Below are 25,837 nucleotides of genomic sequence, written 5' to 3'. Positions count from 1 at the left end.
TATAATGGATCCAGGGTCATGGACCATGTGATTGGTCCAGACAGCCAAGACTGCCATGGATCCAGTTATGTTTCACTCACAGGTGTTGTATTAGGACTTTGCATGTATGGTCGATTTTGATTTCCTTTGTGAATGTGACTTCTTGCTGACATCATATGGAAGGAAAGCAGTCTCAGCACATGGCTAATGGTAGAAGTGTTGTGGGCTATTTTACATGCTACTTATCTATCCTGTATCTGAAGCCAGCAATAAAAAAAAATCTTAATACTAGCAATGAGAATGTTGTTTCCCTCATACCATGAGAGCAGGGCAATACTCGTAGCTTATCTCCTTCTTCATATTCATCCAGGCAGACAGCACATACATCATATACGTCACCTGCAATGTACAGAACAATAGATTTATTCAGCCCATCAAACATATGCAGCTAACCAGCCAATAATATAAGTTCTGTTCATTTAAAATTAAAGCCCATCTATGATCAAAATTTCAAATATTGATATTCATATATTTTTGTTATTTCTAGCCTACTTTCATTCTTCTGAACTATGTTGAAAATTACTTTAAGAACTCCATACATTTACTTTATTAAATTCTGTGACACACATTCACTATGCCCTGATGTGTCACATTTCACAGATCCTGCCTTCTGACCTAGAGAGGTGATGTAAACCATGCAAGGAATCCAGGAAGTTGAGGAAAGTGATGGCGAGAAGACAGGTAACACTAACAACAGGAAAGGAGACTTTTCAAGAAAACTTTTTTAGGATTGTCAAATATACCTATTCTTTGTATTACTATCACAATGCTGATGTTATAAAATTAAATTGTACGTTGTGACTATATGCTTTAAGCCCCACCTTCTTTTAACATTTACATCACACTGTAATGTGCCTGCTAGCTTGCTGTTAAGCATGTTAGTCGGTCATGCTACAAAAGCAATACGCATACTAATTAATTGTTTATTACAATGTTACCTAAAGTGTAACTAAAGCAAAACTTTTTTTTAGTTTGGTATGGAAAGGATTTAGAACCTCTGTCAGTTTTTTATTTCTGTTGATGTTCCCATTAGGAAGATTTACCTTCTCTATTTATCCTGTTTACCATTATCGCCAACAGTGAAAGTAAAACAAAATCCTAAATTTTATGTTGTCACCAGAACCAGAAAGATACTCCAATGGGAACAGTAGTTCTGGTGACAGCCAGGGATGACAGGGGTTATAACATACACACCCCCGCCGCTATCCAAAATGAAGGAAAAAAAAGTTTTGTATTTTCTATTTTAAAGTTTACTCTAAAGTTCTACTTTCATAGAAACCCCATGATTTTGTCGCAAAGGGGTTGATTTACTAAAGCTGGAGATTGCACAGTGCAGGCTAAAACACCCATTAGACTGATCAATACTCCCCCTTATGGACCAATTAGCTACTACAACAAATAAGAAAGACCTTATAGCCTCTATATATGGGTCATTATTGACCTGTATACAAGACAGTATACAAGTGCCAAGCAGGAGAGAATGGTTTACAAATATATCGACCTTAGATGGTGAAATATGGCAATCTGTGTTAGAACGAGTTCCTATGCTTTCCATATCCCCTACCCAAAGACTCTCACAACTCTTCATAATTCATAAAGTTCACCGCACACCTCTTACACTGCATAAATGGGCTTGTAAAGGCAGCTCAGAATGTCCTATATGTGGAGACCCAGCTGCTGACCACCTTCACGTTTTGGAAATGTCCTAAGTTGGTGTGGTATTGGAATAGGATAATTACTACTATTAAACAGACATTTCAAGTGGTTTTGCACAATGACCCGTTGACCTGTATATTAGGTTATTTGGATGAAGAGGTATATACACCCCGTTAGAATGGCTGTATCTAGGCTACTGTTTTTGGCTCGCTAATGTGTCTTGCTGAAATGGATTGCCCCCACGCCTCCCAAATTTGAGGATTGGCGAACTCAAGTAAATTCCTCTTTGCTTAAAGAAAAACAAATATTTAAGCTTCGGGGCAATCCACTCAAGTTTTAAAAATCTTGGGAACCCTGGCTCCAGGCCTGGCCCCAATGGCCTTAGTATCACTTGTGGGTCCACAGCACCGTAGTAGTTCATTGAAAACTACAAGCCGACAGCTGCAAAAGCTACCGGACTTTGTAGTTTTACAGGCACAGAGCCCTGTCAATCAGTAACACGGCTGGGTGGGCGGAGCCCCACTCAGCCACGTTTATTTTAAATTGTGACAGCTAGCGGGAAGGGAGAAGAACCCTGCTAGCTGTCACAGGGGAGGTGCGGGACATGTTACACCCTGAATGAGGGTGCAACATGTTATGAAAGGTGAACCTATCCTTTAAAAGGTTAGGTTCACCTTTTGCATCATGGTTTGTTACACTCGTATTTAAGGTGTAAACATGACATGGTGCAAATGCCTTCCCTCAAGTGAGGCAGGGGTCCTTCTCCCCCATGGTTGCTGTCACATTTAAAAATCAGTGTGATTATGCCGGGCTCCACCCACACAACCACATCCTTTGTTCACAGGGTTCTGTGAATAAACTGCAAAATCCTGTCTGCCACCGTGGCAGACTGACTTGTAGTTCTTAATGGACTACACGTGGAGTATTCAGCGCACTCTTATTCCACTGAATCTTCCTCCAGTTCTCCAACTGAAAGCCCATATAGAGGTACGGGCAGAGAGCTAGATGAAGTGTTTGCAGGAGCCTGGCATTATACCTGCAATCCACTGGCAGCAAGTGCAATACTTTGCAGGCTCATGTACTAAATAAATATTACATGCACATTTTTTTTCCCTGCAAAAACATGTATAATTTATTTGTATTTTTTTTTAAAGGTAAACCTAGTTTTTAATGTTATCAGCCTTCCCAGGACAACAAATATTTGACAATGAAACAAAATTGCTAGTAGGTTGCATTTAGAGATGTGCCATTAAAAAATATAGAGCCTTATGTTTAGTGCAGAGTTCCATATCTGTCAGGCACTAACAGCCCTGTACGACCCCTCCTCCATAATACCAGCAAACAAAAGCAAAAGGAGCTTCACATCAAAAATCAATCGAAAATACCATTACACATGGCCAGCGTCATGAAGGATAAATATAGGTTATGGCTTAGGATAAGGCTGTCTTTGTTACATACTTTCTTCCTGATTCATTACAGATGGTGCAGTCGAAATTCTTACAGCATCTAAATATTTACACATTAGAGAACTGCTTCCCATTGTGGAGATTACCGTACAAGGAGACATGGCAGCTGGCTGGCTCGTGCACATAATTTATTTCTTCACATTGTACTGTGTGTGTGTATTAATTATATATATATATATATATATATATATATATATATATATATATATATATATATATATATATATATATATACACACACATACATACATATACACAAACACACAGTATCTCACATAAGTGATGTGGGTATGTAAACTTTTGATCAGGGTCATTTGGGTAGTTTCTTTTGCCATTTAAAAAGAGTAAACACAGTTGATTGATAATAAATGCGAAAAACAAAAGTGTGGCGCTAGATGAACTCATGAAACACTATATCTATAGTGAGCTAAAAATATTAGATTATACAAAACATAAACATTAATATATGTAATATATGAATGTTATAATATGAACATGTAACACGTGAATGTGATGATCACGTGTACAAAAAAGAGTGATCAGTGATAATAATGTCCAAACAGTGAAGGAAAAATATAAACACCAAAATAGTGAACTTCCTAAGAAGTGTGTCCATCAAATGGCTGACTTGAAATCCTCGGTGGAGATAATAATTATACAGCGGGATGAATAGAAGCTAGCTGTAGAACTATTCAAACAATCAAGTCTTCCAATGGAAAGATGTAGATATATACTCTTACCAGACAAGGTAGACCCACTTACCGGCAGCAGTGGGTCAATCGAGCTCGTATTGGCCTAAAGCCTGGTGGTCAAACAGTGGTGCCAACTGAAATGCTACTGGAACACAGGAGGAAGTCACTCCAAACACGGTAGGTCCGCTTATCAGCTGGAATGGATCCGTGAAATGCGATTTAGCCAGGTATCCAGGACTCAGGCAATTCTTCAAACCACACAGGAATTAGAACCCAATGAGTCCATTGGAAGACCGATGATGAATGGGGAGATTTTCTCATTCAGGCCGAGATAAAAATAAGGAAAAAGCTCCATATGGTGCAGGTCAAAAAAGGGATTTTAATCTTAAAAAGTACAAACATCAGTCCAGATGAGTACAAAAAATGTGATCACTGACTAAAAAAGTTAAAAGCAATGTGGGGAGCAAAGTGAAGCAGGCCTGACGCGTTTCATCCCAACGGACTTCAACTGGGGCATTATTTTCACTGATCACTTTTTTGGACACGTGATCATCGCATTTACGTGTTACATGTTCATATTATAACATTCATATATTACATTTTAATGTTCATGTTTTGTATAATGTAATATTATTAGCTCTCTATAGATACAGTGTTTAATGAGTACATCTAGCGCTACACTTTTGTTTTTCACATTTACTTTGGACTTTGTTTTAGTGTTAGCAGCTTCACCCATATTGGTTTAGCGCAGTAATTTCCCCATTTTTCACGATTGATAATAAATGGCTTCGGCCAAACACTAACCATGTGTGAAAGAAATATTTTTGTATTATCATTCATATTCCCTGAAAAATGGCCATTGCAGTTTGTTGTGTATGGAGCTGTGTAGTCGCAGACTGGTCGGGGTATTCATGCCGACCCATGTCCACAGCCAAAAGTGCCTACAATGGGCACATGAGCATCAGAACTGGTCCACCATGTGGACGGCCAAGTGCATGTGGCGGCACAGTGGTGTAGTGGGTAGCACTCTCGCCTAGCAGTAAGAAGGGTCACTGGTTCGAATCCCAACCATGACACTACCTGTCTGGAGTTTGCATGTTCTCCCTGTGCCTGCGTGGGTTTTCTCCGGGTACTCCGGTTTCCTCCCACACTCCAAAGACATGCTGGTAGGTTAATTGGAACCTGTCTAAATTGTCCCTAGTATGTATGAATGTGAGTTAGGGACCTTAGATTGTAAGCTCCTTGAAGGTAGGGACTGATGAGAATGTACAATGTCTTTGTAAAGCGCTGCATAAATTGACGGCGCTATATAAGTACCTGAAATAAATAAATAAAATAAATAAATGTGCGTTGTTTACCTGGTAAAGAGATGGGACCATCGTGCAGGATGGGAAGAAGTCAAGCTGGCAGAGGCAGTGTGATGCTTTGGGCAATGTTCTGCTAGAAAACCTTGGGTCCTACCATTCATGTGGATGTTTCTTGACACGTACCACCTATCAGAATAAAGTTGCTGACCAAGTACACCCCATCAAGGAAACAGTATTCCCTGATGGCAGTGGCCTCTTTCAGCAGGATAATGCGCCCTGCCACACTGCAAAAATGGTTCAAGAATGGTTTGAGGAACACAACAAGTTTGGGCTGCTCGCTTCACCTCCAAATTCTCCAGATCTCAATCCAATCGAGTATCTGTGGGATTTGCTGGAAAAACAAGCGTAATCCATGAAGGACCCACCTTGCAACTTACAGGACTTAAAAGAACTGCTACCGATGGCTTTGTGCCAGAAAACCACACCATACCCTTCAGAGGTCTAGTGGTGTACATGCCCAGATGGGGCAGGGCTACATGCCCAGATGGGGCAGGGCTGTTTTGGTTGATATATAACAATTTACAATCAGCGCAATCCAAAAATATGTGCAAAACAAATTAAAAATCATCCAGTTGCTGCTAACACTGAACAAGCGTATTCACTCCACTTCTTAAAAATATAAATCAAAAAACAGTGCTGCGTTACCAGTGAATATCTAAATCATCCTAGTGATAATAATCATATATATTTAAAAAATATAGAACCCAAAAAGATAACACATCTATATCCTAAACAAAGTGACTAATAATCTCGTAGTACAGTGATCATACAATAGTCCACAAAAAAAGATAAAATTGTCCCAAACATCAAAAGGAGATTCCAAACATGTTGCTTCACTACAATGTGCCAAAAGATCAAGATTAAATATGCAAGTGCTTGCCACCATCAGTGTGCTCTGGCCGCTCACCTCATATTTTGACCTGTTTTACCAGCGGGTCAAAATCAGCGGGTCCCCACTGGGGATAATCAAAGGATCTATTTGGTGTGGTGCTGGCGTACTGCTCCTCTGTCTCTCACTTCTCCCTGTCAGCTCCCTGAGTCTCGGATCTCTCTCAGGGGTATCAAGTATAGAGAGGAACAAAAAAATAGCAAAATCTAGTGTTCTCTTAAAAAATTTTAATGATTTAAATAATTTTAAAAATATAGTCAAGGTACTCACATAACACTTAAGCAGTGTGGGCTGTGCAGATATTGGACAATTCCTGTCAACAGCAAGATGGCCGCAGGATGATGTCTGCAGACAGAGCTCCGCCACCTATATGCGTTAATAGGCGTGATACCCCTGAGAGGGATCCGATGTTCAGGGAGCTGACAGGGAGGAGTGAGGGACAGAGGAGCAGTGCGCCAGCAGCACCCCGGATAGATCCTTTGATTATCCTCAGTGAGGACCTGCTGATTTTGACCCACTGGTGAAACAGGGGTCAAAATATGAGGTGAGTGGCTAGAGCGCACTGGTGGTGGCAAGCACTTGCATATTTATATGATCTTTTGGCTCTTGTGGTGGAGCAACACATTTTGATGTTTGGAATATTCTTTTGATGTTTGGGACAAATTTATCTTTTTTATGGACTGTTGTATTACCAGTATATCACTAGGATGATTTAGATATCCACTGGTAGCGCAGCACTGTTTTTTGAGATTGTGTGTATTATTATATAAATATACACACATACATATACACACAGAGGAAGAGAGAGAGGAAGTTTGTCTTAAAAGTTTTCTAGTCTAGTTTTGCTAGAAAACCTCAAAATAATACGGACATGACAGACCCTCACTTTTAGCCTCCTTCTGAGAAGCAGCAGTAAGCCGAAATGTGGAGGAGATGCAATAGAGATGCAGGTGAAAACAGACCATGGCTTTCAGCATTAGGAAAACCAGTAAGCTGTGAGAGGCTGGCAGTCTCATGAGTTTCTATACAGAAGGGTCAGAAACACGTACATGATATTAATCAAATAGCAGTTATATTTTCAAAAGCTTACTAGAATAATTCTTAATGCAACAACAAGAATCCTGATGCTATATAAGAGGTTGGCACTGCAGGCCTCTTGTGTCTTGTTTTGCAGTGTCAAGTGCTCTGAGAACATGAATAAGGCACTTAACAGATTATAGCAGAATCTCCCAGCCTTCATAAAAAGCAATGCTTAAAGCTCGCAGACTAAGCAGCAGCTCAAGTTCATGTTAAACTGGGCCTTAAACAAACTACAACAAATTTTGCTCAATAAGAATAAAAAAAAAAAAGCTGCACATTTAAACAAAGTAAAAATTTAGAGCTCACCTTTAAAATATATATATATATATATATATATATATATATATATATATATATATATACACACACAACACTGTAAATGATGAGAGAAAAGCAGGTAGACACTGTATTTGTTTTATCCAATGATAAAGATTTTACTGCATTTTAGAAAGGCCATATTTAAAGTACATCTAAAACCATTTTTCTGGATAGAGTACGGAAGAGTTAAAACCAAGTTTTTTTGCCATCTGTGTCTCAGAGATTTCCTTTTACTTCCTGTCCTGTACACTCAAGAGGATATCTTTCCAATAAGATAGGAATATTCTTTTTAGCAAATCAAGCAAAATACTTTGCAGTATTGAGGAGCCTGTGGTGACACTGGTCTGTGGTGACTGGTCTAGCAATGTCACAAGGGGGTGAGGAGGAGAGTCAACAACACTGCGTGAGCTCGGAGCTTAATTAGGACTGACATTCCCAGTGGCAGCTCTTGCATTGAGGGCATACGGGCGCTGCCCCGCCTATCCCTGCCGCCACCCCCCTATCCATGCGCCCGGTCCCTTTCAGGACACCAGGTGCATGATTTCCTATGGCGGGGGTGTTTTATTTTTATTTTAAGCAACTGATTAGAGCCAGATGCTCTAATAGGCTTCAAAATAGGGTGTGACCTGTGATGTTATATAATTACATAAAAAAAATACAGAGCTATAACCAGATGAGTGAAGAAAATTAAAAATTAAATAAAAATTGAAATAAACGTATTGAAATAATGTATTCTTGGGTAGTAAAAATATTGTGAGAAAACAATATATAATAAAAACTAAAAAACAAAAGCAGCTGCTAAAAGTGAGATACACACAGGAATATTTGGAACAGTCGGTAGCAGCGCTAACAGCAGTGATATTTGACACAAGTGCTTAAACATAAACTGTGATAATTATATAAAAGTACATGGGTTGTAGAAAAAACATCCATCTATATATAAATAGTGTTCAAAGCCTTAAACCAAATGTGAATAATATTCTTATAAATGATTGAATAACTCCTCCACCGCAACCACAGTGATGACACCACACAGAATGCTCGCTTACCCCAAGGCAAGCTCTATAAACCTGTGACCTGTTACCCGGCCAGGGCCTTTATCCAGAAGAAAATCAGGGGGGCGATATTCCAGCAAACCCTACGAAAGTGATCAGCAAACGGCACAGATCTTGGCAACCCAGACGATGTCATCGTATGACGAAACGCGTGTCGGGAGGAGCTGACGTGCTGACATTCCACGTGTGCCGTTTGTAGGACGGGTGTTTGCACTAGCCGGCCGGCTGCTTTGTTTTTATACTTTCCAGACATTGTAAGTGTTAATCTATTCTTTAATAAATGGTGGATATCAGTATTACGCTGTGTTGAATCCTTTTATTCTGGGGAACATCTGAATGCTATCTAATCTGGCTGCCCATGTGACCCGTGTTTGGCGAGATCTGTGCCGTTTACTGATCACTTTCGTAGGGTTTGCTGGAATATCGCCCCCCTGATTTTCTTCTGGATAAAGGCCCTGGCTGGGTAACAGGTCGCCGGCTTATAGAGCTTGCCTTGGGGTAAGCGAGCATTCTGTGTGGTCTCATCACTGTGGTTGCGGTGGAGGAGTTATTCAGTTATAAGAAGATTATTCACATTTGGTTTAAGGCTTTGAACACTATTTATATATATAGATGGACGTTTTTCCTACAACCCATGTACTTTTATGATAATTATCACAGTTTATGTTTAAGCACTTGTGTCAAATATCACTGCTGTTAGCGCTGCTACCAACTGTTCCAAATATTCCTGTGATGCTATGTACCCTGATCTGTGTGGCTGAGCTGTATACCCTGATCTGTAATGCTGAGCTGTATACCCCTGATCTGTAAGGCTGAGCTGTATACCCTGATCTGTGAGGCTGAGCTGTATACCCTGATCTGTAATGCTATATACCCCGATCTATGAGGCTGAGCTGTATACCCTGATTTGTAATGCTATATACCCTGATCTGAGAGGCTGAGCTGTATACCCTAATCTGTAATGCTATATACCCCGATCTGTGAGGCTGAGCTGTATACCTTGATCTGTAATGCAATGTACCCTGATCTGTGAGGCTGAGCTGTATACCCTGATCTGTAATGCTATAAACCATGAGCTGTCAGGCTGAGCTGTACACCCTGATCTGTCACGCTGAGCTGTAATGCTATATACCCTGATCTGTGAGGTTGAGCTGTATACCCTGATCTGTGAGGCTGGGGCTATATACCCTGTCCTGTGATGCTGAGCTGTATTCTCCTGACACTATGGGTGGAAGCAATTGGAATACAGGGGGCGGAGTGGTGGAGTCTATAAGGGATGGAGCTTATGACACGTGGGAGGGGTCAAAAGGGAAGGGCGGGGTCTGGCGCCCCTTATCCAAAAACTTCACCAGCTGCCATTGGACATTACTCTCACTCGATGCATGATTCGAGTGGTGGGGGAGTAGAGGGAGGAAATAAAGGGACTTATTGCTTTATCCTTCATGCACAAAAGTACAGGCTTACTTGTAGTTCTGTGGGAATAGTGATGTTTCAACTGTTAATTTTGCCACAGTAATAGCTTAACAGGAGGAAGAGTTAGGCTAGGTCCACACTATTGCAGGTGTAGGAGGTGTATAAGTCCCGTGTGTTCCTGCACCAGCAGCAAATACGTGCTGCTGTTTAGAAAACATGCAGGAGGTACCATTAATTCTTAATGGCACCCCCATGCATTGGAAAGCGCATCACATTTTCCTGGGCACAGAAACGCATTGCACTATGCAATTTCCATACCGCTGCAGTTTTAGAAAAGGGTCAGTCTCTCCCCTTGTCAGTCCCTGCACCGTGCGGATGCACTCACTCTTTCCTTTCTCCTGCTGCCTCTCAAGAAAGCCTCCTTCACAATGTTTCTGTGGTAGGATCCTTCCAGGCCAGCACTGAGCCCCAGCCCGAGGCAGCGCACCCCCCAAGACTAGGGGGTCCACCTCAAGGGCCACGGACAGCCTCCTATGCATTGCATCTCCACCTTCCACCTGATTCGCTTCACAGCATGGCTAATGTCTATTTAAGGGCTCACTTAGTCTTAGGACCATTTCCCGCAGGTACAGTAGTCCATTCATATAAATAGGTTGCCGTGTCTGCACAAATGCAGCTGCAGAGGGAATCCATTCATCACTACAAATGACACCAAACGCTTGTCCATCCTAACCTCCTTATAGCTGCCATGGTGACAAGAATATCTGCAGCAGCACTCATGCAGAAGTTAGGACTTCAAATTGCATTTTTTTGTACCTGAGAAAAGGCAGGTTTCTCTTGCCTAACCTCCCACTCGACTGCAAAACTTTAGGTGAAATTAATTTGTCTACTTAGAGTACAATATATGTGCACTGCAAATGAATTCTGACCAATTCCCTTGAAGCTCTTATGCAGGAAGGTTTCTTAGTCAAGTAACAGTGGATTTGGTTTGTAAATGAGACATTATACAGTTTTACTGGTATCTGTTGAACACTGCGAGCACTGCCCCATGACAAGGGAATACTGGGGATATGTTCACAGACTATGCACTCCGCATTTATTTATAATGCATGGTGGCCATACAGAGGATTTTCTAGTGGTTAATCCATCTGGAAACCGGCCATTAAAACGAACGATGTGAAGCTAGCTTTTTTTTTTTTTTTTTTTACACATATTTTTATCAAAACATATGTATCTGATCATTGTGTTAAACCTCCTACCCTTCTTAAATTTATGTATGGTAAGTTTTTTCAGCTGATCCTTGCCCAGTCTGTTCCTTCGTGCTCTATGCCGATCCTGCACAAACTTGGTGATCTGTATTTGGACAGTGGAAACAAAACAGTGAATTTACATAATGGTAATATACAGAATTTAATACAAAACAATGTGAAAGTTTCAGGTTTATAACATTTATGCTCAGCCATAACAGATCAGAACAAAGTTCTCTCGCATCCAAGGCAAGTATGCCAAAGTGTATAGATCACCCCTCCTCACAGGCTGCTTTAAAAAAGGAGCCCAGCGAAGGAAATGAGTTATAAAAATGAAGGGTTAAATTGCTACTATGATAAAAAAAAATAGCATATATGATGCGATCTGTCACTAGCATTAACACAGCATTTAAAGGGTTGAGACAAACCATTAAACCCTGACGGGGTGCTGCTTACAATAGTCAGCTCTTATTCATTTATGTAAAACCTTTATCCCAAAATGAAAAAAACAAAAACAAAAAAACAATCCTATTGCTGTAACTGCTTAAAAGTGTTAGTTGGGAGTTTAGCTTTAAATTGTTAGACATTTAAGTAAAGTCCATCTAAATCTACTAGTCCATCTAACATCACGCCCTCTACTGATTGACATTGATGTGGTGCAAGGATAGCTACGTTGTTAGTCCACAGCTACAGTGCCTTGAAAAAGTAATCATACCGCTTGAAATTTTCCCCATTTCAACCAAAAACATAAATGTAATTTATTGGGATTTTAGGTGATAGACCAACACGAAGTGGCTCATCATTGTGAAGTAGAAGGAAAAATTGGATTTCTCCTGCAGCGTACCTGTAAAATCCTTTTCTTGGAGTACATCACGGTACACAGAGTAGGCCATAATAATGACCACCTGGGTTATATGCCACCTATAGGTGAATGGACACTGGCAAACCAATAGACAGGAAGTTCCCCCTATATAACCCCTCCCATACAGGAAGCACCTCAGTTTTGTAGCAAGCAATGAAGATCCCAGAAAAAGAGGGGAGGGACCTCTGTCTTGTGATGTACTCCAAGAGAAGGATTTTACAGGTAAGCTTTAGAAAAAGTCTAATTTTCTTTATTGTACATCACGGGACACAGAGCAAGCCATAATAATGACTAATCTGGCATGTCCTAAAGCAATGCCCATGGGGGGGGACACAGCAATCCTAAGACCACCATCGGACAAAAATACCTATATTGCTGCTTGTAGCATGCTCTAACATACACCTGGTAGAACCTATTGAATGTATGCACTAAAGACCAAGTAGCAACCTTGCAAATCTGAGCCATAGACACCTGATGATGTACTGCCCAAGAAGCACCCACACTTCTGGTGGAGTGTGCCTTTAATCGAAAGGGTGGGACCTTACCCTTTAGTCTATACGCCTGCATAATGACCTGGCAAATCCACTGAGGAATGGAACTTGTCGCTGGCTGCCCCTTCTTAGGTCAATCTGGCAGGACAAAAAAAGAATCAGTCTTCCGAATCAGAGCTGACAGCATAGTGATAGCCTGGTTTAAATGAAGACTGGAAACCACTTTAGGTAAAAAATCCGGATGGGCACGCAAGACCACTCTGTCCTGGTGTAGGACCAAAAATGGTTCTTTGCAAGAAAGGGCTGCCAATTCTGACACCCTTCTAAGCCAAGGTTATGGTGACCAAAAAAGCCAACTTTTTTTGCCAATAGGGAATATGCCTGTCAGGCTCAATTTGTTGCTTCTGTAGAAGAGACAGCACAAGATTTAGATCCCAGGGGCATACGGGCAGCTTGACCAGCGGAACCATATGAATCACTGCTTGTATAAAGGCTTGCACCAACTTATGTGATGCAATCGGTCTCTGAAAGAAAACAGAAAAGGCCGAGATCTGTCCTTTGCTCGTTTCCAATGCCAGCTTCAATTCTACTCCTAATTGCAGAAAGGCAAGAATTCTTCCAATAACATACTTGTGAGGATGCCATCTCTTGGACTCACACCAATAAATATAAGAGTTGATGGCACTGGACACAAAATACCTTGATCTTTCAAGATTCTGGCTTCAACAGCCAGATCGTCAAATTCATCGACCGTAAAGCAGGATGGAATATGGGACTTTGGGACAGCAGGTCTGGACAGCATGGAAGCTGCCAACCTCATAATTTCTGTATACCAAGCCCTCCTGGGCCAAGCTGGGGCCAGCAGGATCACTGGCATCTCTTCCTCCTGTATCCTGCACAGCAGCCGTGGCAGAAGTTGAACTGGAGGAAAAGTATAGATCAGGGAAAACTGATCCCAAGGGACCACTAATGCATCTGTCCCGATAGCGATCGGATCCTTGGTTCTGGATACAAACCCATCCAGTTTGTTGTGGAACCTGGATGCCAATAGATCTATGTCCGGGGTACCCCATCGTTGGCAAATCAGATGAAAGATCTCGGGATGTAGGGACCATTCCTCTGGTAACAACTGCTGGCGACTTAGAAAGTCTGCCCGCCAATTGTCCACTCCTGGAATAAACACTGCCTACAGAAACTTTACTTTTTTTCTGCCTTGCTAGAATGTTTACCTTTTTCTGGGCTGCCTGGCTCCTGGTGCCTCCCTGGTGTTTGATATAGGTCACCCTAGTGGCATTGTCGGACTTGATCCTGACAGGGATTCCCTGTCACCTGGCACTCCAGAACACTAGAGAAAACAGCTGCCTGAATCTCCAAGATATTGATGGGTAAGTCTTTTTCCAACCGAGACAATTTCCCCTGGACTGATGCTTTTTCCAGAACTGCTCCCCAGCCCAAGAGGCTGGCGTCTGTGTTCACCACTTTCCAGACTATTGGCAGAAAAGATTTTCCTCTCCCCAAATTTTTGGGCCTCAACCACCATGTGAGATCCTGCCTCACCCTTGGGGACAGACCCATGGGAAAATCCAAAGGCTGAATCTTTTTGTTCAAAGCGAACAGAATGATGGTCTGGAATGAAACTGTGGATAAGGGACTGCCTTGAATGAGGATACCATATTGCCTAGCAATCTCATGCACAGCCGTATAGAGGGATACCGCTTTCTTCTTCTGATCCGGACTAGCTCCCTTATGGCTTTGGCTGGAGGCAAAAAAACTCTTGCCTGGGCTGTGTCCAGAATCAGGCCCAGATACTCCAGAACGTAAATCGACTGCAAGGCAGATTTTTCCACGGTTAGAACCCAAGCCAGGTGTTCCAAGAACTGGACTGTCTGGGCCACATTCCGCATTAGCCCTGGGCCTGATCGATTCTTGAGTAAAAGATCATCTAAATATCCCACAACTAAGATCCCTTGAGACCCTAGGAATGCCAACACCGGGGCCAGGATCTTTGTGAACACCCGGGGGCTGTGGCTAGGCCCAATGGCAAGTCCATGAACTGAAAATGATGCTCCTCCACTGCAAAGTGCAGAAACTTTTGATGAAGCCTGAAAATTGGTACACACAGGTATGCAACTTTAATATCTATGGATGCCAAAAATTCTGCATGCTCGTGACATCAGACGCACGCTCCTCCGGATCCCCTGCACGCTCGGGGAGCACGCCAGAGGCCATACCCGCGCTCGAAACTCGACGGGCCTGCGTGAGCAGTTCACAGCTCTCTGCCTATAGAGGACACAGATGAAGCAGCATGGGAGGAGGCATCCCCCTTTAGACACTACTGACATCCAGTGGGCAAACACGGTACTGCAGTCGGCTAGAGGCTTAACTAGGAATAGTGCTTTTTCCTCCCTCCAAAATTTTTTTTTTTTAACCACTTCAATACCAGGCACTTTTGCCCCTTCCTGCCCAGGGCAATTTTGAGCTTTCAGTGCTGTCGCACTTTGAATGACAATTGCGCAGTCATACAGCACTGTACTCAAACTTAATTTTTATCATTTTGTCATTTTTTTATCAGTTCCCACAAATAGAGCTTTCTTTTGGGGGTATTTGATCACCTCTGCAGTTTTTATTTTTTGCTAAACAAATTAAAAAAGACCGACATTTTTGGAAAAAAAAAGTTTTTCTTTGTTTCTGTTATAAAATTTAGTTTTCTCCTTCACTGACGGGCACCGATGGGAACTGATGAGGAGACACTGATATGTAGAATTGATGGGCACTGATATGTAGAATTGATGGGCACTGATAGGTGGCACTAATATGCAGCACTGATGGGCACCGATAGGTGGCACTGATGGGCACTGAAGGTGACATTGATGGACACTAATAGATGGCACTGATGGGCAGCAATGATTGGGCAGGTACTGACCGGTGTTAATGCTGGGCACTGATTGGCACTGTGATGGACACTGATTGGCACTATGGAGGGCACTGATTTGCACTGTGGTGGGCACTGATTGGCACTGTGGTGGGCACTGGCAGGGGGTTATGATGGGGCACTGACTGGGCACCGATTGGCAGCTTATTGGTACATTTGATGGGGGCCGGGCTGATAATCAGTGTGCTGATTATCAGCACAGACCCCCCCGACAGGAAGAGCCGCCGGTTGGCTGTCCCTGTCAGCGCGAACCGAGGAATGCTGTTTACCGGCACTTCCTGGTTCACGTGATGATCAGCTGTGATTGGTCACAGGTGATCACGTGGTAAGAAGCCTCTGTCAGAGGCTTCTTATCACGATCGGGGATGCGGTGTGTCAGACTGACACGCCGCACTCGCCGTGGGCGCGCGCTGGCATGTTATCCTGCTGGACGTCATATGACGCTCAGTCAGGATAACAGAACCACTTCCCGGCCATCAATGTGTTATAGGCCGGGCGGGAAGTGGTTAAAGAGGGGGAGACAACTCACCAATCGCGCTGCAGGATTCCTATTAAAGTATCCAATCTTTACCCATCATGGTGTGTCTTGCCATTTCTGGACCTGGTCCCTCATATTATTTGGGGTCCACACCCTTGGACCTGTACGGCACCCTGTCGGAAATCTCCTTGGGCATAGTGACCAAGGTTCCAAACTCCACTGTCCAGCGTCACATAGGCCACATTACAGGCAAAACCTCGCCTTTCCTTTCTGAGGCTCGGGGACCATCTATCTTAGCCTTTTTTTGCCATCCAAATGGATCCGATCATATCGCCCCTTTACTAGGACATCATTAAGTTGAAGAGCTTTAACAGCCATGACCATCACCTTCAAGACACTGACACAAAAACTAAGGTACTTCCTGTATGGGAGGAGTTATAAAGGGGGAACTTTCTGTCTATTGGTTTTCCAGTGTCCATTCACCTATAGGTGACAGTCATTTTTATGGCCTGCTCTGTGTCCCATGATGTACGATAAAGAAATGATAAATGGTTTATAATTTTTTTTTACAAATAAATATCTGAAAAGCATGGCATACATTTGTATTCAGTCCCCTTTACTCTAATACCCCTAACTAAAATCTAGTGGGACCAATTACCCTCAGAAGTCACCTAATTAGTAAATAGAGACCACCTGTGTGTAATTTAATCTCGGTATAAATACAGCTGTTCTGTGAAGCATTGCAAAGGCCAAGGAACACACCAGACAGGTCAGGGATAAAGTTGTGGAGAAATTTAAAGCAGGGTTAGGTTATAAAAAAAAAAAAAAAAAATATCCAAGCTTTGAACATCTCACGGAGCACTGTTCAATCCATCATCCGAAAATGGAAAGAGTATAGCACAACTGCAAAGCTACCAAGGTATGATGTGTATTACTTGTCTTTTTAAAAAAAATTTAATTAAAAAAAAAAAAGCTACCAAGGTATGGCCGTTCTCATAAACTGACAGGCTGGGCAAGGAGAGCATTAATCAGAGAAGCAGCAAAGAGGTCCATGGTAACTCTGCAGAGATCCACAGCTCAGATGGGAAAATCTGTCCAAAGCACAACTATTTATTGTGCACTCCACAAATGTGGCCTTTATGGAAGAGTGGAAAGAAAAAAGCCAGTGTTGAAAGAAAGGCATAAGAAGTCTCGTTTGTGAGAAGCCATGTGGGGGACACAGCAAAAGTGGAGGATGGTGCTCTGGTCAGATGAGACCAAAATTTTACTTTTTGGCCTAAAAGCAAAACACTATGTGTGGTGAAGAACTAACACTGCACATCACCCTAAACACACCATCCTCACTGTGAAACATGGTGGTGGGGGGGCGCATGCGCGAGGCTTTACATGGCAGACGTGTCTCTGTGAAGCTCCGCACTCCCCGCCGCGCACCCGGGACTATCGAGCCTAACTGAACCGGTAAATCGGAACCTTTTCCACGGGGATCGCCTCTCCATATATCAGTGCCCCATCCGGAATGGTGTTAACGGGCCACCGCCGAAAACCGAACCATAAACCCATCAAAGAAGCGCTGGCCCGCGCTTCCACCAAGATGGCGTCGAAGGCCCGGAACCTGGCTGATCTTTCAACAACATCTCCAGCTCGCTCTGATATACCTGACAGCGAGGAGGAGGCTGACATACAAGAAGGCTCAGGTGGCTCACCACCAGCCCCTGATACAGGTATGTCACAAGCTGCCTTTATGAGAGTCATGGAATCTATGTTGCATAAGGCCCTTAAAGCAACATCAGACCAGATTACTACTAGTCTGACACGTGAGATACGCGAGATAGGCCAGCGCACAGCAGACCTGGAAACAAGGGTAGATGACATAGAACTCACCCTCCAAGAACAAGCACAAGAACAAATTGCTCTCAGAGAAGAGAACTCTATGCTTTTATCCCGCCTCGAGGACGCGGAAAATCGCTCTCGCAGATCCAATCTACGCCTCAGAGGCATCCCAGAAACAATTGATGACCTGCAATCTTTCACAACAGCACTTTTCCAAGAGCTAGCACCCTCCATACCCATCGAACGTCTTGAATTTGACCGTATTCACAGAGCGCTCACCAGGCGTCAAACAGACGGTCCACCTAGAGACATTATCATCAAGCTGCACTTTTTTCGTACGAAAGAACAGCTCCTGGCGGCCGCCCGCAACAACAACACCTTGCAATTTCAGAGTCATACATATCAATTGTTTTCCGACTTGGCACCCCTCACGATTGCTAAACGCCGCGCCATGAAGCCTCAACTGCAGGTACTTATACATCATCAAATCAAGTACACATGGCGGTTCCCATTCGCATTGCAATTCTCCTATCAAGGTCAGCAACATACCTCCACCACACCAGAAACTCTCCAAAAGCTGCTGGAATCACTCAACCTATCTCCCCAGACTGTCCACTCAGACACAGTCCTTCCTCGCACTCCAGCCAGATCTGCCTCGCAACCATACACCACTACTCCCATACGGAAAAACCCCGGACCGTCATCCATCCGGAGGGGAACTCCAGCCAGATTATCCGAATACTCCTACCGCAGCCCGAAATCCCGAGCTCCACGCTGAAGACAAAGGAACTACCTTTCTCTATTTTTTTTGTGTGTCTCCTTTTCTTTTTCGAATACTCGGGTACTCGGTTGCACATGCAGAGAAGGTCTCCATGCCACCTTTGAGATCCCACTCGTGACCGAGACCTACTAGAGGACTCCCGTCAAGAACGGATATATGGTAACCTGAAATTGATTTTTTTTTTCTCTCAGGGCTCATGGGCCTTTTAAGGCCTTCTCAGGTTCGGTTATGTTGCTCATTTTTTCTTTTACGCTTAAAACTTTTCTTTATTTGTTATTATACCCATGTTGATCTTATATGTACAATTCTGTCTCGCACATACCCAGAGCGTACTTGACCTGGTTTGCATTTTTGTAAGCCAGGTGAACCCCGCTACTTTGTCATTTTCAAGATTTAATACCGGTAATGAAACAACTAGGCAACTTCTAAGCTATGGCTAATCTACCGTGAATTTCATGCACACTTTCCTAGTATGTACCCCGCATCATCCCCTCCCCCTCCTCCCCCCTCACCCTACCCTCCTCCCCCTCCACCCCCCTCATCCCTTCCCCTCCTCCCCCCTCTCCCCTTCCTCCCTTCTCCCCCTCCTCCCTTTCCCCTCCCCCCCCTTTTTTTCTTCCCCCACTCCAACCCTCTCTCCCCCCTCTCTCCCATCCTTTCCCAGTTTCTCCCTCCCTATTCTTCCCTATCCTACCCTCCTTCCTCTCCAACTCCCCCTCCCCTCAACTCGTAGACACCAAACCTTCACGGTAAATGTTAACACCTGCAAACTCACATGTGTGCTTAGCAGTTATTGAATAGATCTGTACCATACGCTCTTATGGTCCCCACCCCCCACCCTATACTTGATGTTCTACTGTTATTTACATTATCTAGGGGCAATGGGGACGATTTCGTATTTTTCACTTTACTTTGTTTTGTTGTTTTCCGTTATACCTACTTTTTAAAACACTTTTATTCATTTGCTGTTCCCGGTCGCGGCGGGGAGCAGTCAATGCTTACCCCCTCAGCGGTGCATCCACTCTTTGACCAAAACCTTGGTCGCAGAGTCAGTGCACGCAGTAGTCGGGCTCTACTGACGCGCTGCCCCCTTAATAGGGGAGTCGCGCAGTACTCCACCCGACCCACAATGCTCTTCCTCTCCCCCCTCTCTCTCTCCCCTCTTCTTGTCTCTATATCTTTACTCCCCTCCCTTTTTCTGTGCCAGTTGACCCGCGCGGGCCCCCCCTTTTTCTTTTTTTCTTCTTTGATAATTACCACCCACACACCCCATAATGGCCCCACTTGAAATCTTTACCCTGAACGTTAAGGGGTTAAATTCCCCACATAAACGAGTAAAAGCATTTCAAACCTTTGCGTCCCTGAAAGCCAAAATCGTAGCCCTCCAGGAAACTCATTTCTCCATACACCAAACACCGAGATTTTTTAGCTCTAAATACCCACAAGTATTTACTGCTTCAGCAAAAACAAAACACAGAGGAGTTTTACTCGCTTTTCACCACACCATCCCATTTACCCCCCTCACTGAAATAAAAGACCCAGAAGGTCGCTATCTCATCCTAGTGGGACTATTACAGGACATACCCACAACCTTCGTCTCCTATTACGCCCCCAATACAAACCCGAATCCCTTTTTCTCGCATCTCTTAGAAGTTGTACAAGCACACTGCAAGGGAACCTTGTTCCTCTGCGGAGATTCCAATTCAGTACTGCAACCACACGCAGACAAATCACCCTATGCCCCTGAACATTACTCCCTCTCTTCACAATTTCGTAAACTTATACAGTCAGCCTCCCTCCTAGACACGTGGAGAGAACTCAATCCCACCAAGAGAAACTACACATTTTATTCACATCCACACAAATCATTTTCTAGGATTGACCATATATTCACCTCAATAGCTTCTGCACCACTTCTCCTTCACTCACATATCCAACCAATTACATGGACAGATCATTGTGCCGTTATTACCACAGTGTCATCCCTACTCCCACAATCAACTAACAGATCATGGTGTATGAATGATTCCCTCCTAACCAATCCATCATACTGCCTAGATATTCAAGTAGCCCTTAAAGATTACCTAAAACACAATGCAACCCCCGACATCTCCCCCATTCTCCTCTGGGAAGCACACAAACCTGTGATTCGTGGCACATGTATCTCAGTTGCATCCCATCTTAATAGAGACAGAAAGCTCAAAGTATGCCAACTTGAATCAGATTACCATAATAGTTTCCTTTTATTCCAATCCGACCCTACTGAATCACGCAAATCAACATTGGAAAAAATTAAGCTGGAACTAGATCTAATCTTAGCCGAGACGGCTGATAAAACTATCCGTAGAACAAACCACATGATCTACACAAAAGCAAACAAACCAGACACCTATCTGGCCCTGCGTCTACGCAGACCAGACCGTGCTCGTATTCCCATTAGACTCAGACTGGCTAAAGACGAAATTACTAGCAATCCTGTTAAGGTTCTCTCGGAGTTCCGTAAACAGTTGGCAAACCTCTACGATTCTAAAACAGCATTTCCACTACGCCAAGCAGAAAAGCTGTTTCATAACTTACCTATACCAACCTTGTCTGAATCCAATCGCGAGCTGATGGAGAGCACGATCTCGACAGAAGAAGTACTAGCAGCCATTAAAACCCTAAAACCCAATAAGCGCCCAGGCCCTGATGGCCTCCCCAGTCTCTACTATAAAAAGTTTGCCACAGAACTAGCCCCCCTTCTTACCAACACATTCAATACCATACTAAAACAACACTCATTCGGCAGGGACACACTGACTGCTCTCATCTCCATGATCCCCAAACCAAACACTGATAGCACATTATGGTCCAACTATAGACCAATCTCACTTCTTAATGTGGATATTAAGATTCTAGCCAAAGTCCTCGCCCTACGTCTCAATCCCATCATTGGTGGCTTGATACATAAAGACCAGGTTGGCTTCATACCCAAACGACAAGCGAGCGACAATATCAGACGAATAATTCTCTTGCAACATCTGGCCCGTTCCCGTAAGATCCCCATGCACCTCCTTTCCTTAGATATACGCAAAGCCTTCGATACAGTCTCATGGCCCTACCTAATTTTTATCCTCCAACGTTGGGGCTTCGGTCCCAACTTCTTAAATTGGATCAAAGCCCTTTATAACCACCCACAAGCGTATGTGCACTACTCCGGATTCCGATCAGATCCTTTTCCAATAGCACGGGGGACTAGACAGGGATGCCCTTTATCCCCCCTGCTCTTTGCACTCATTATCGAACCCCTGGCAGCCCTGATTAGATCTAATCCCGACATTCGAGGCTTAGACATAGCATCCACCTCCCACAAAGTGTGCCTCTTTGCTGATGATGCACTTCTCTTCATTACTTCACCCCATACCACATTACCCAACCTTATGAACATTCTAGATAAATTCTCTAACATATCTGGACTTGAGGTCAACCAGTCCAAATCGAGGGCCCTCGATGTGTCCCTGCCACATGCTGATTTAGAAACATTACGTAGCAACTTCCCCTTCCTCTGGTCCACCACATCGATCCCATATTTAGGGATCAAGCTCACTAAAGATCCCTCCAACCTGTTCCAATCTAATTACCTCCCAATGCTTTCGCAAATATCTTCCTTACTAAACACCTGGTTACCGCTATGTGTCTCCTGGTTGGGACGTATAGCTGCTGTAAAAATGTCCTTATTACCAAAACTGTTATACTTATATAGAGTGCTCCCTGTCAAAGTCCCTCCCTACTACCATAGGATTGTACAGAATAAAGTGTTCAAATATATATGGGGTCCTACTAGACCCAGAGTGGCGAGACCGATTCTTCTCCGTAACAAGCTCTTCGGCGGTCTGGGCATTCCCAACTTCTCACACTACTATCACGCAGCCCGCCTAGCACAGTCTATTTTATATCATGCCAAAACGGAGACCCCACTCTGGGTGGCCCTCGAAGCCATTGATGTACACCCGATTAATATAGGTAATTTGCTATGGCTTCCTACATCAGCTAGAAGACCCATAACTAACCCACTAACACTTTACACACTTAAACTTTGGGATAGACTAAAAGCTCCATTTAAACTAATCTCCCCACACTCCCCACTTCTATCTTATTTAGGTCATCCTCAATTCCTCCCAGCCTACACAGAACCAACCTCATTCCATGCCTGGGTCCAGGCGGGTCTGACTCGCATCTGTGATCTCGTTAGTGGAGACACTGTGAAGCCCTTTCCAACTATCCAGGAGCAAACACAACTCCCTCACAGGGAATGTTTCCGCTACCTTCAAATTAAACATTTTGTGCAAATAACCACAAAAACCAACTCTGGTCTGGATACTCTGACCGAGTTTGAGCATATGTGCGAGTCGGATCCGCATACCCCTGGTATTATCTCCCGCCTATACTCCCATCTTACATTACCACCCCCAGACCTACCCACATATGCACAAAGATGGTTGAGAGACCTCGACACTACCCTCGAACCAAAAGACTGGTCGACCATATGGTCTAACACAAAAAACTCTTCCCAGAATGTTATTGCCTCAGAAGCGAACTATAAAGTGCTAATGCGCTGGTATCTGGTCCCAGCTAGAATTGTCAAGTTTCTACCTGAATTCTCCCCTAACTGCTTTAGAGGTTGTGGGGAAAGGGGCACACACCTACATGTATGGTGGACATGCCCACAAGTACAACGCTTCTGGGTGATAATATTTCAGATGGCAACCACCCTCCACCAAATAACTTTAACTCCTAGCCCCACAATAGCCCTCCTCAACCACTTTCCACAAGACTACACCAGATCACAACTCCGACTTCTCCTACATTTATTCACAGCAGCCAAACAGACGATAGCTAAGGCCTGGAAAACACCCACCCTTAACATAGTCGAAACAAAGAATAGGATTACCCAAGCAATGATACATAGCAAAACAGAGGCAAAAATCCTAGATAAAGTCACCCAACATAACAGAGTCTGGCGACCCTGGGTTGAACACTTTTTACCAACAGACATCGATGAAGACCTAATATCGCTTTAAGCGGGCCCGGGCGCCACCCCGAGATTCTATTTTAGCCCCTGTACCCGCGCGGGCTAGCTGGCACCTCCCTCTTCCCCCTTCTCCTAACTACATCTTCCCCGCCTATACTCCCTCTTTACTACCCCCTTCTTTTCATAACTTTACCTCTCCACTCCACTTTACCCTCTAAAACTGAAAATAGGTAATATACTCTGTTACAAGCAATACTTTTGAGGGCCCCCCCCACCACTGTTGTTGGGGACTGGCCCAAATTCAGAATGTTAAAAAAAGGGACCATTCTTCCCTTTAATCTCTCAAATATAAGCGTATTTAGTTCCAGCATGCCGCACAATTTAGAAATTTATATGCTACCATAGCACTTAGTTTTCATTAAAACCAAAATTCTTTGGCATTATTTTTATGTACACTGTTATATATTCAATTGAAACTATGTATGGAACTTAATGTAACGGTTGTATGTGAAATTACCAATAAAATATTTGAAAAGGAAACATGGTGGTGGAAGCATCGTGTTGTGGGGATGCTTTTCTTCAGCAGAGACAGCATGGATGGAGCCAAATACAGGACAATCTTAGAAGAAAACCTGTTAGAGTTAGCAAAAGACTTGAGACTGTGGCGGAGGATCACCTTCCAGCAGGACAACGACCCTAAACATACAGCCAGAGCTACAATGGAATTATTATTATTATATTATTATACAGGTTTTATATAGCGCCAACAGTTTGTGCAGCGTTTTACAACATGAGGGAATGGTTTAGATCAAAGCATATTCATGTGTTAGAATGGCCCAGTCAAAGTCTAGACCTAAATCCAATTTAGAATCTGTGGCAAGACTTGAAAATTGCTGTTTACAGATGCTCTTCATCCAAACTGACAGAGCTTGAACTATTTTGCAAAGAAGAATGGGCAAAAAATTCACTCTCTATATCTGCAAAGCTGGTAGAGACATACCCAAAAAGATTTGCAGCTGTAATTGCAGAAAAATGTGGTTCTACAAAGTATTGACTCAGGGGGCAGAATACAAATGCACTCCACACTTTTCAGATATTTCAGATAAAAAAAAATGAAAACCATTTATCATTTTCCTTCAACTTCACAATTATGTGCCACTTTGTGTTGGTCTATCACATAAAACCCCAATAAAATAAATTTTTGGTTGTAACATGACAAAATGTGAAAAATTTCAATAGGTATGAATACTTTTTAAAGGCACTGTACAGTGAAGGAATAAATGAAGCCACGCAAGGTGTGCTACTGCCCGATCACCAGATGTCCTGGCATCACAAGTCTCTAGACATGCAGAACTGAAAAATTATTTTAGTTTCTTAATTTTCTAATGAAATCCAAATTTTCACAACCATTTGAGGCAGTCAAGTGTAAACAAAAGAATGATGACAATAAATAAATACCCCTTTGGGTCTGGTGGTATAGATCTTAAGGAGAACCCCCCAAGATCCATACCAAACCCTTATTTGAGCATGCAAGCTTGACAGGTAAGGAAAGAGGAAAGGAGGGGGGTGGTGGGGGGAGAAGAGCGAGCCCCCCCCGAACCATACCAGGCCACATGCCCTCAACATGGGGGGGTCCGCCACTCCAAAGGACCTTGTCCCCATGTGGATGTGGACACGAGACTCTTCCCCACAACCCTGGCTGGTGGTTATGGGGCTTATCAGAATCGGGAAGCCCCTATGTGAATGAGTAGTGGGTACCACTACTCATTCACCAACAAAGTATATAAAAACACAACACAAGTTTTTGACAATTCCTTCATAAAAAAAAAAAGTCCCCAGGTGTAGATGCATCGTCAGTCACAATGCCCACAGCCTCCACCGCCGACAAATAAAAAAAAAAGAAAAGACCTAGTCCCAACAAAGGCTCGTGCTGTCTGACAGCTCCTAAATAACTGCCCCCCCCATAATGAGGGCATGTGGCCTGGTTTGGCTCAGGAGGGAGGGGCGATGCTTGCTTGACCCCCCTTTCCTGACCTGCCAGGCTGCATGCTCGGATAAGGATCTGGTATGGATTTTGAGTGTGGGGGCAGGGGGTTTGCGTGAAGTCCCCCCCCCCCATCTATACCAGGCCCTTCGAGTCTGGTATGGATTGTAAAGGGAAGCTCACGCCATTTTCTTTTTTTATTGCTGGCATTCTTTTTGCACACAAGTCGCATGTATAGCAGGCAGG

At 43.5% G+C, this 25,837-nt stretch overlaps 1 protein-coding gene across 2 annotated transcripts in view; it reads right to left on the bottom strand.

The window, feature by feature from the left end:
• RNF13 (ring finger protein 13) overlaps positions 1 to 25,837 on the bottom strand; it is a 177,705-nt gene that overhangs the window by 4,112 nt on the left and 147,756 nt on the right. For both annotated transcript variants that reach the window (XM_073625980.1, XM_073625979.1), the window contains 2 exons: positions 11,235 to 11,328; positions 298 to 378 (listed from right to left, as the gene is read on the bottom strand). In XM_073625980.1, the coding sequence (XP_073482081.1) occupies positions 298 to 378; positions 11,235 to 11,328 (175 nt within the window). The remainder of the gene's footprint in view (positions 1 to 297; positions 379 to 11,234; positions 11,329 to 25,837) is intronic.

The sequence above is a fragment of the Aquarana catesbeiana genome, linkage group LG04, assembly GCF_042186555.1.
Source record: "Aquarana catesbeiana isolate 2022-GZ linkage group LG04, ASM4218655v1, whole genome shotgun sequence".
Taxonomy (NCBI): Eukaryota; Metazoa; Chordata; class Amphibia; order Anura; family Ranidae; genus Aquarana; species Aquarana catesbeiana.
This window is presented reverse-complemented; position numbering and strand designations above follow the sequence as displayed.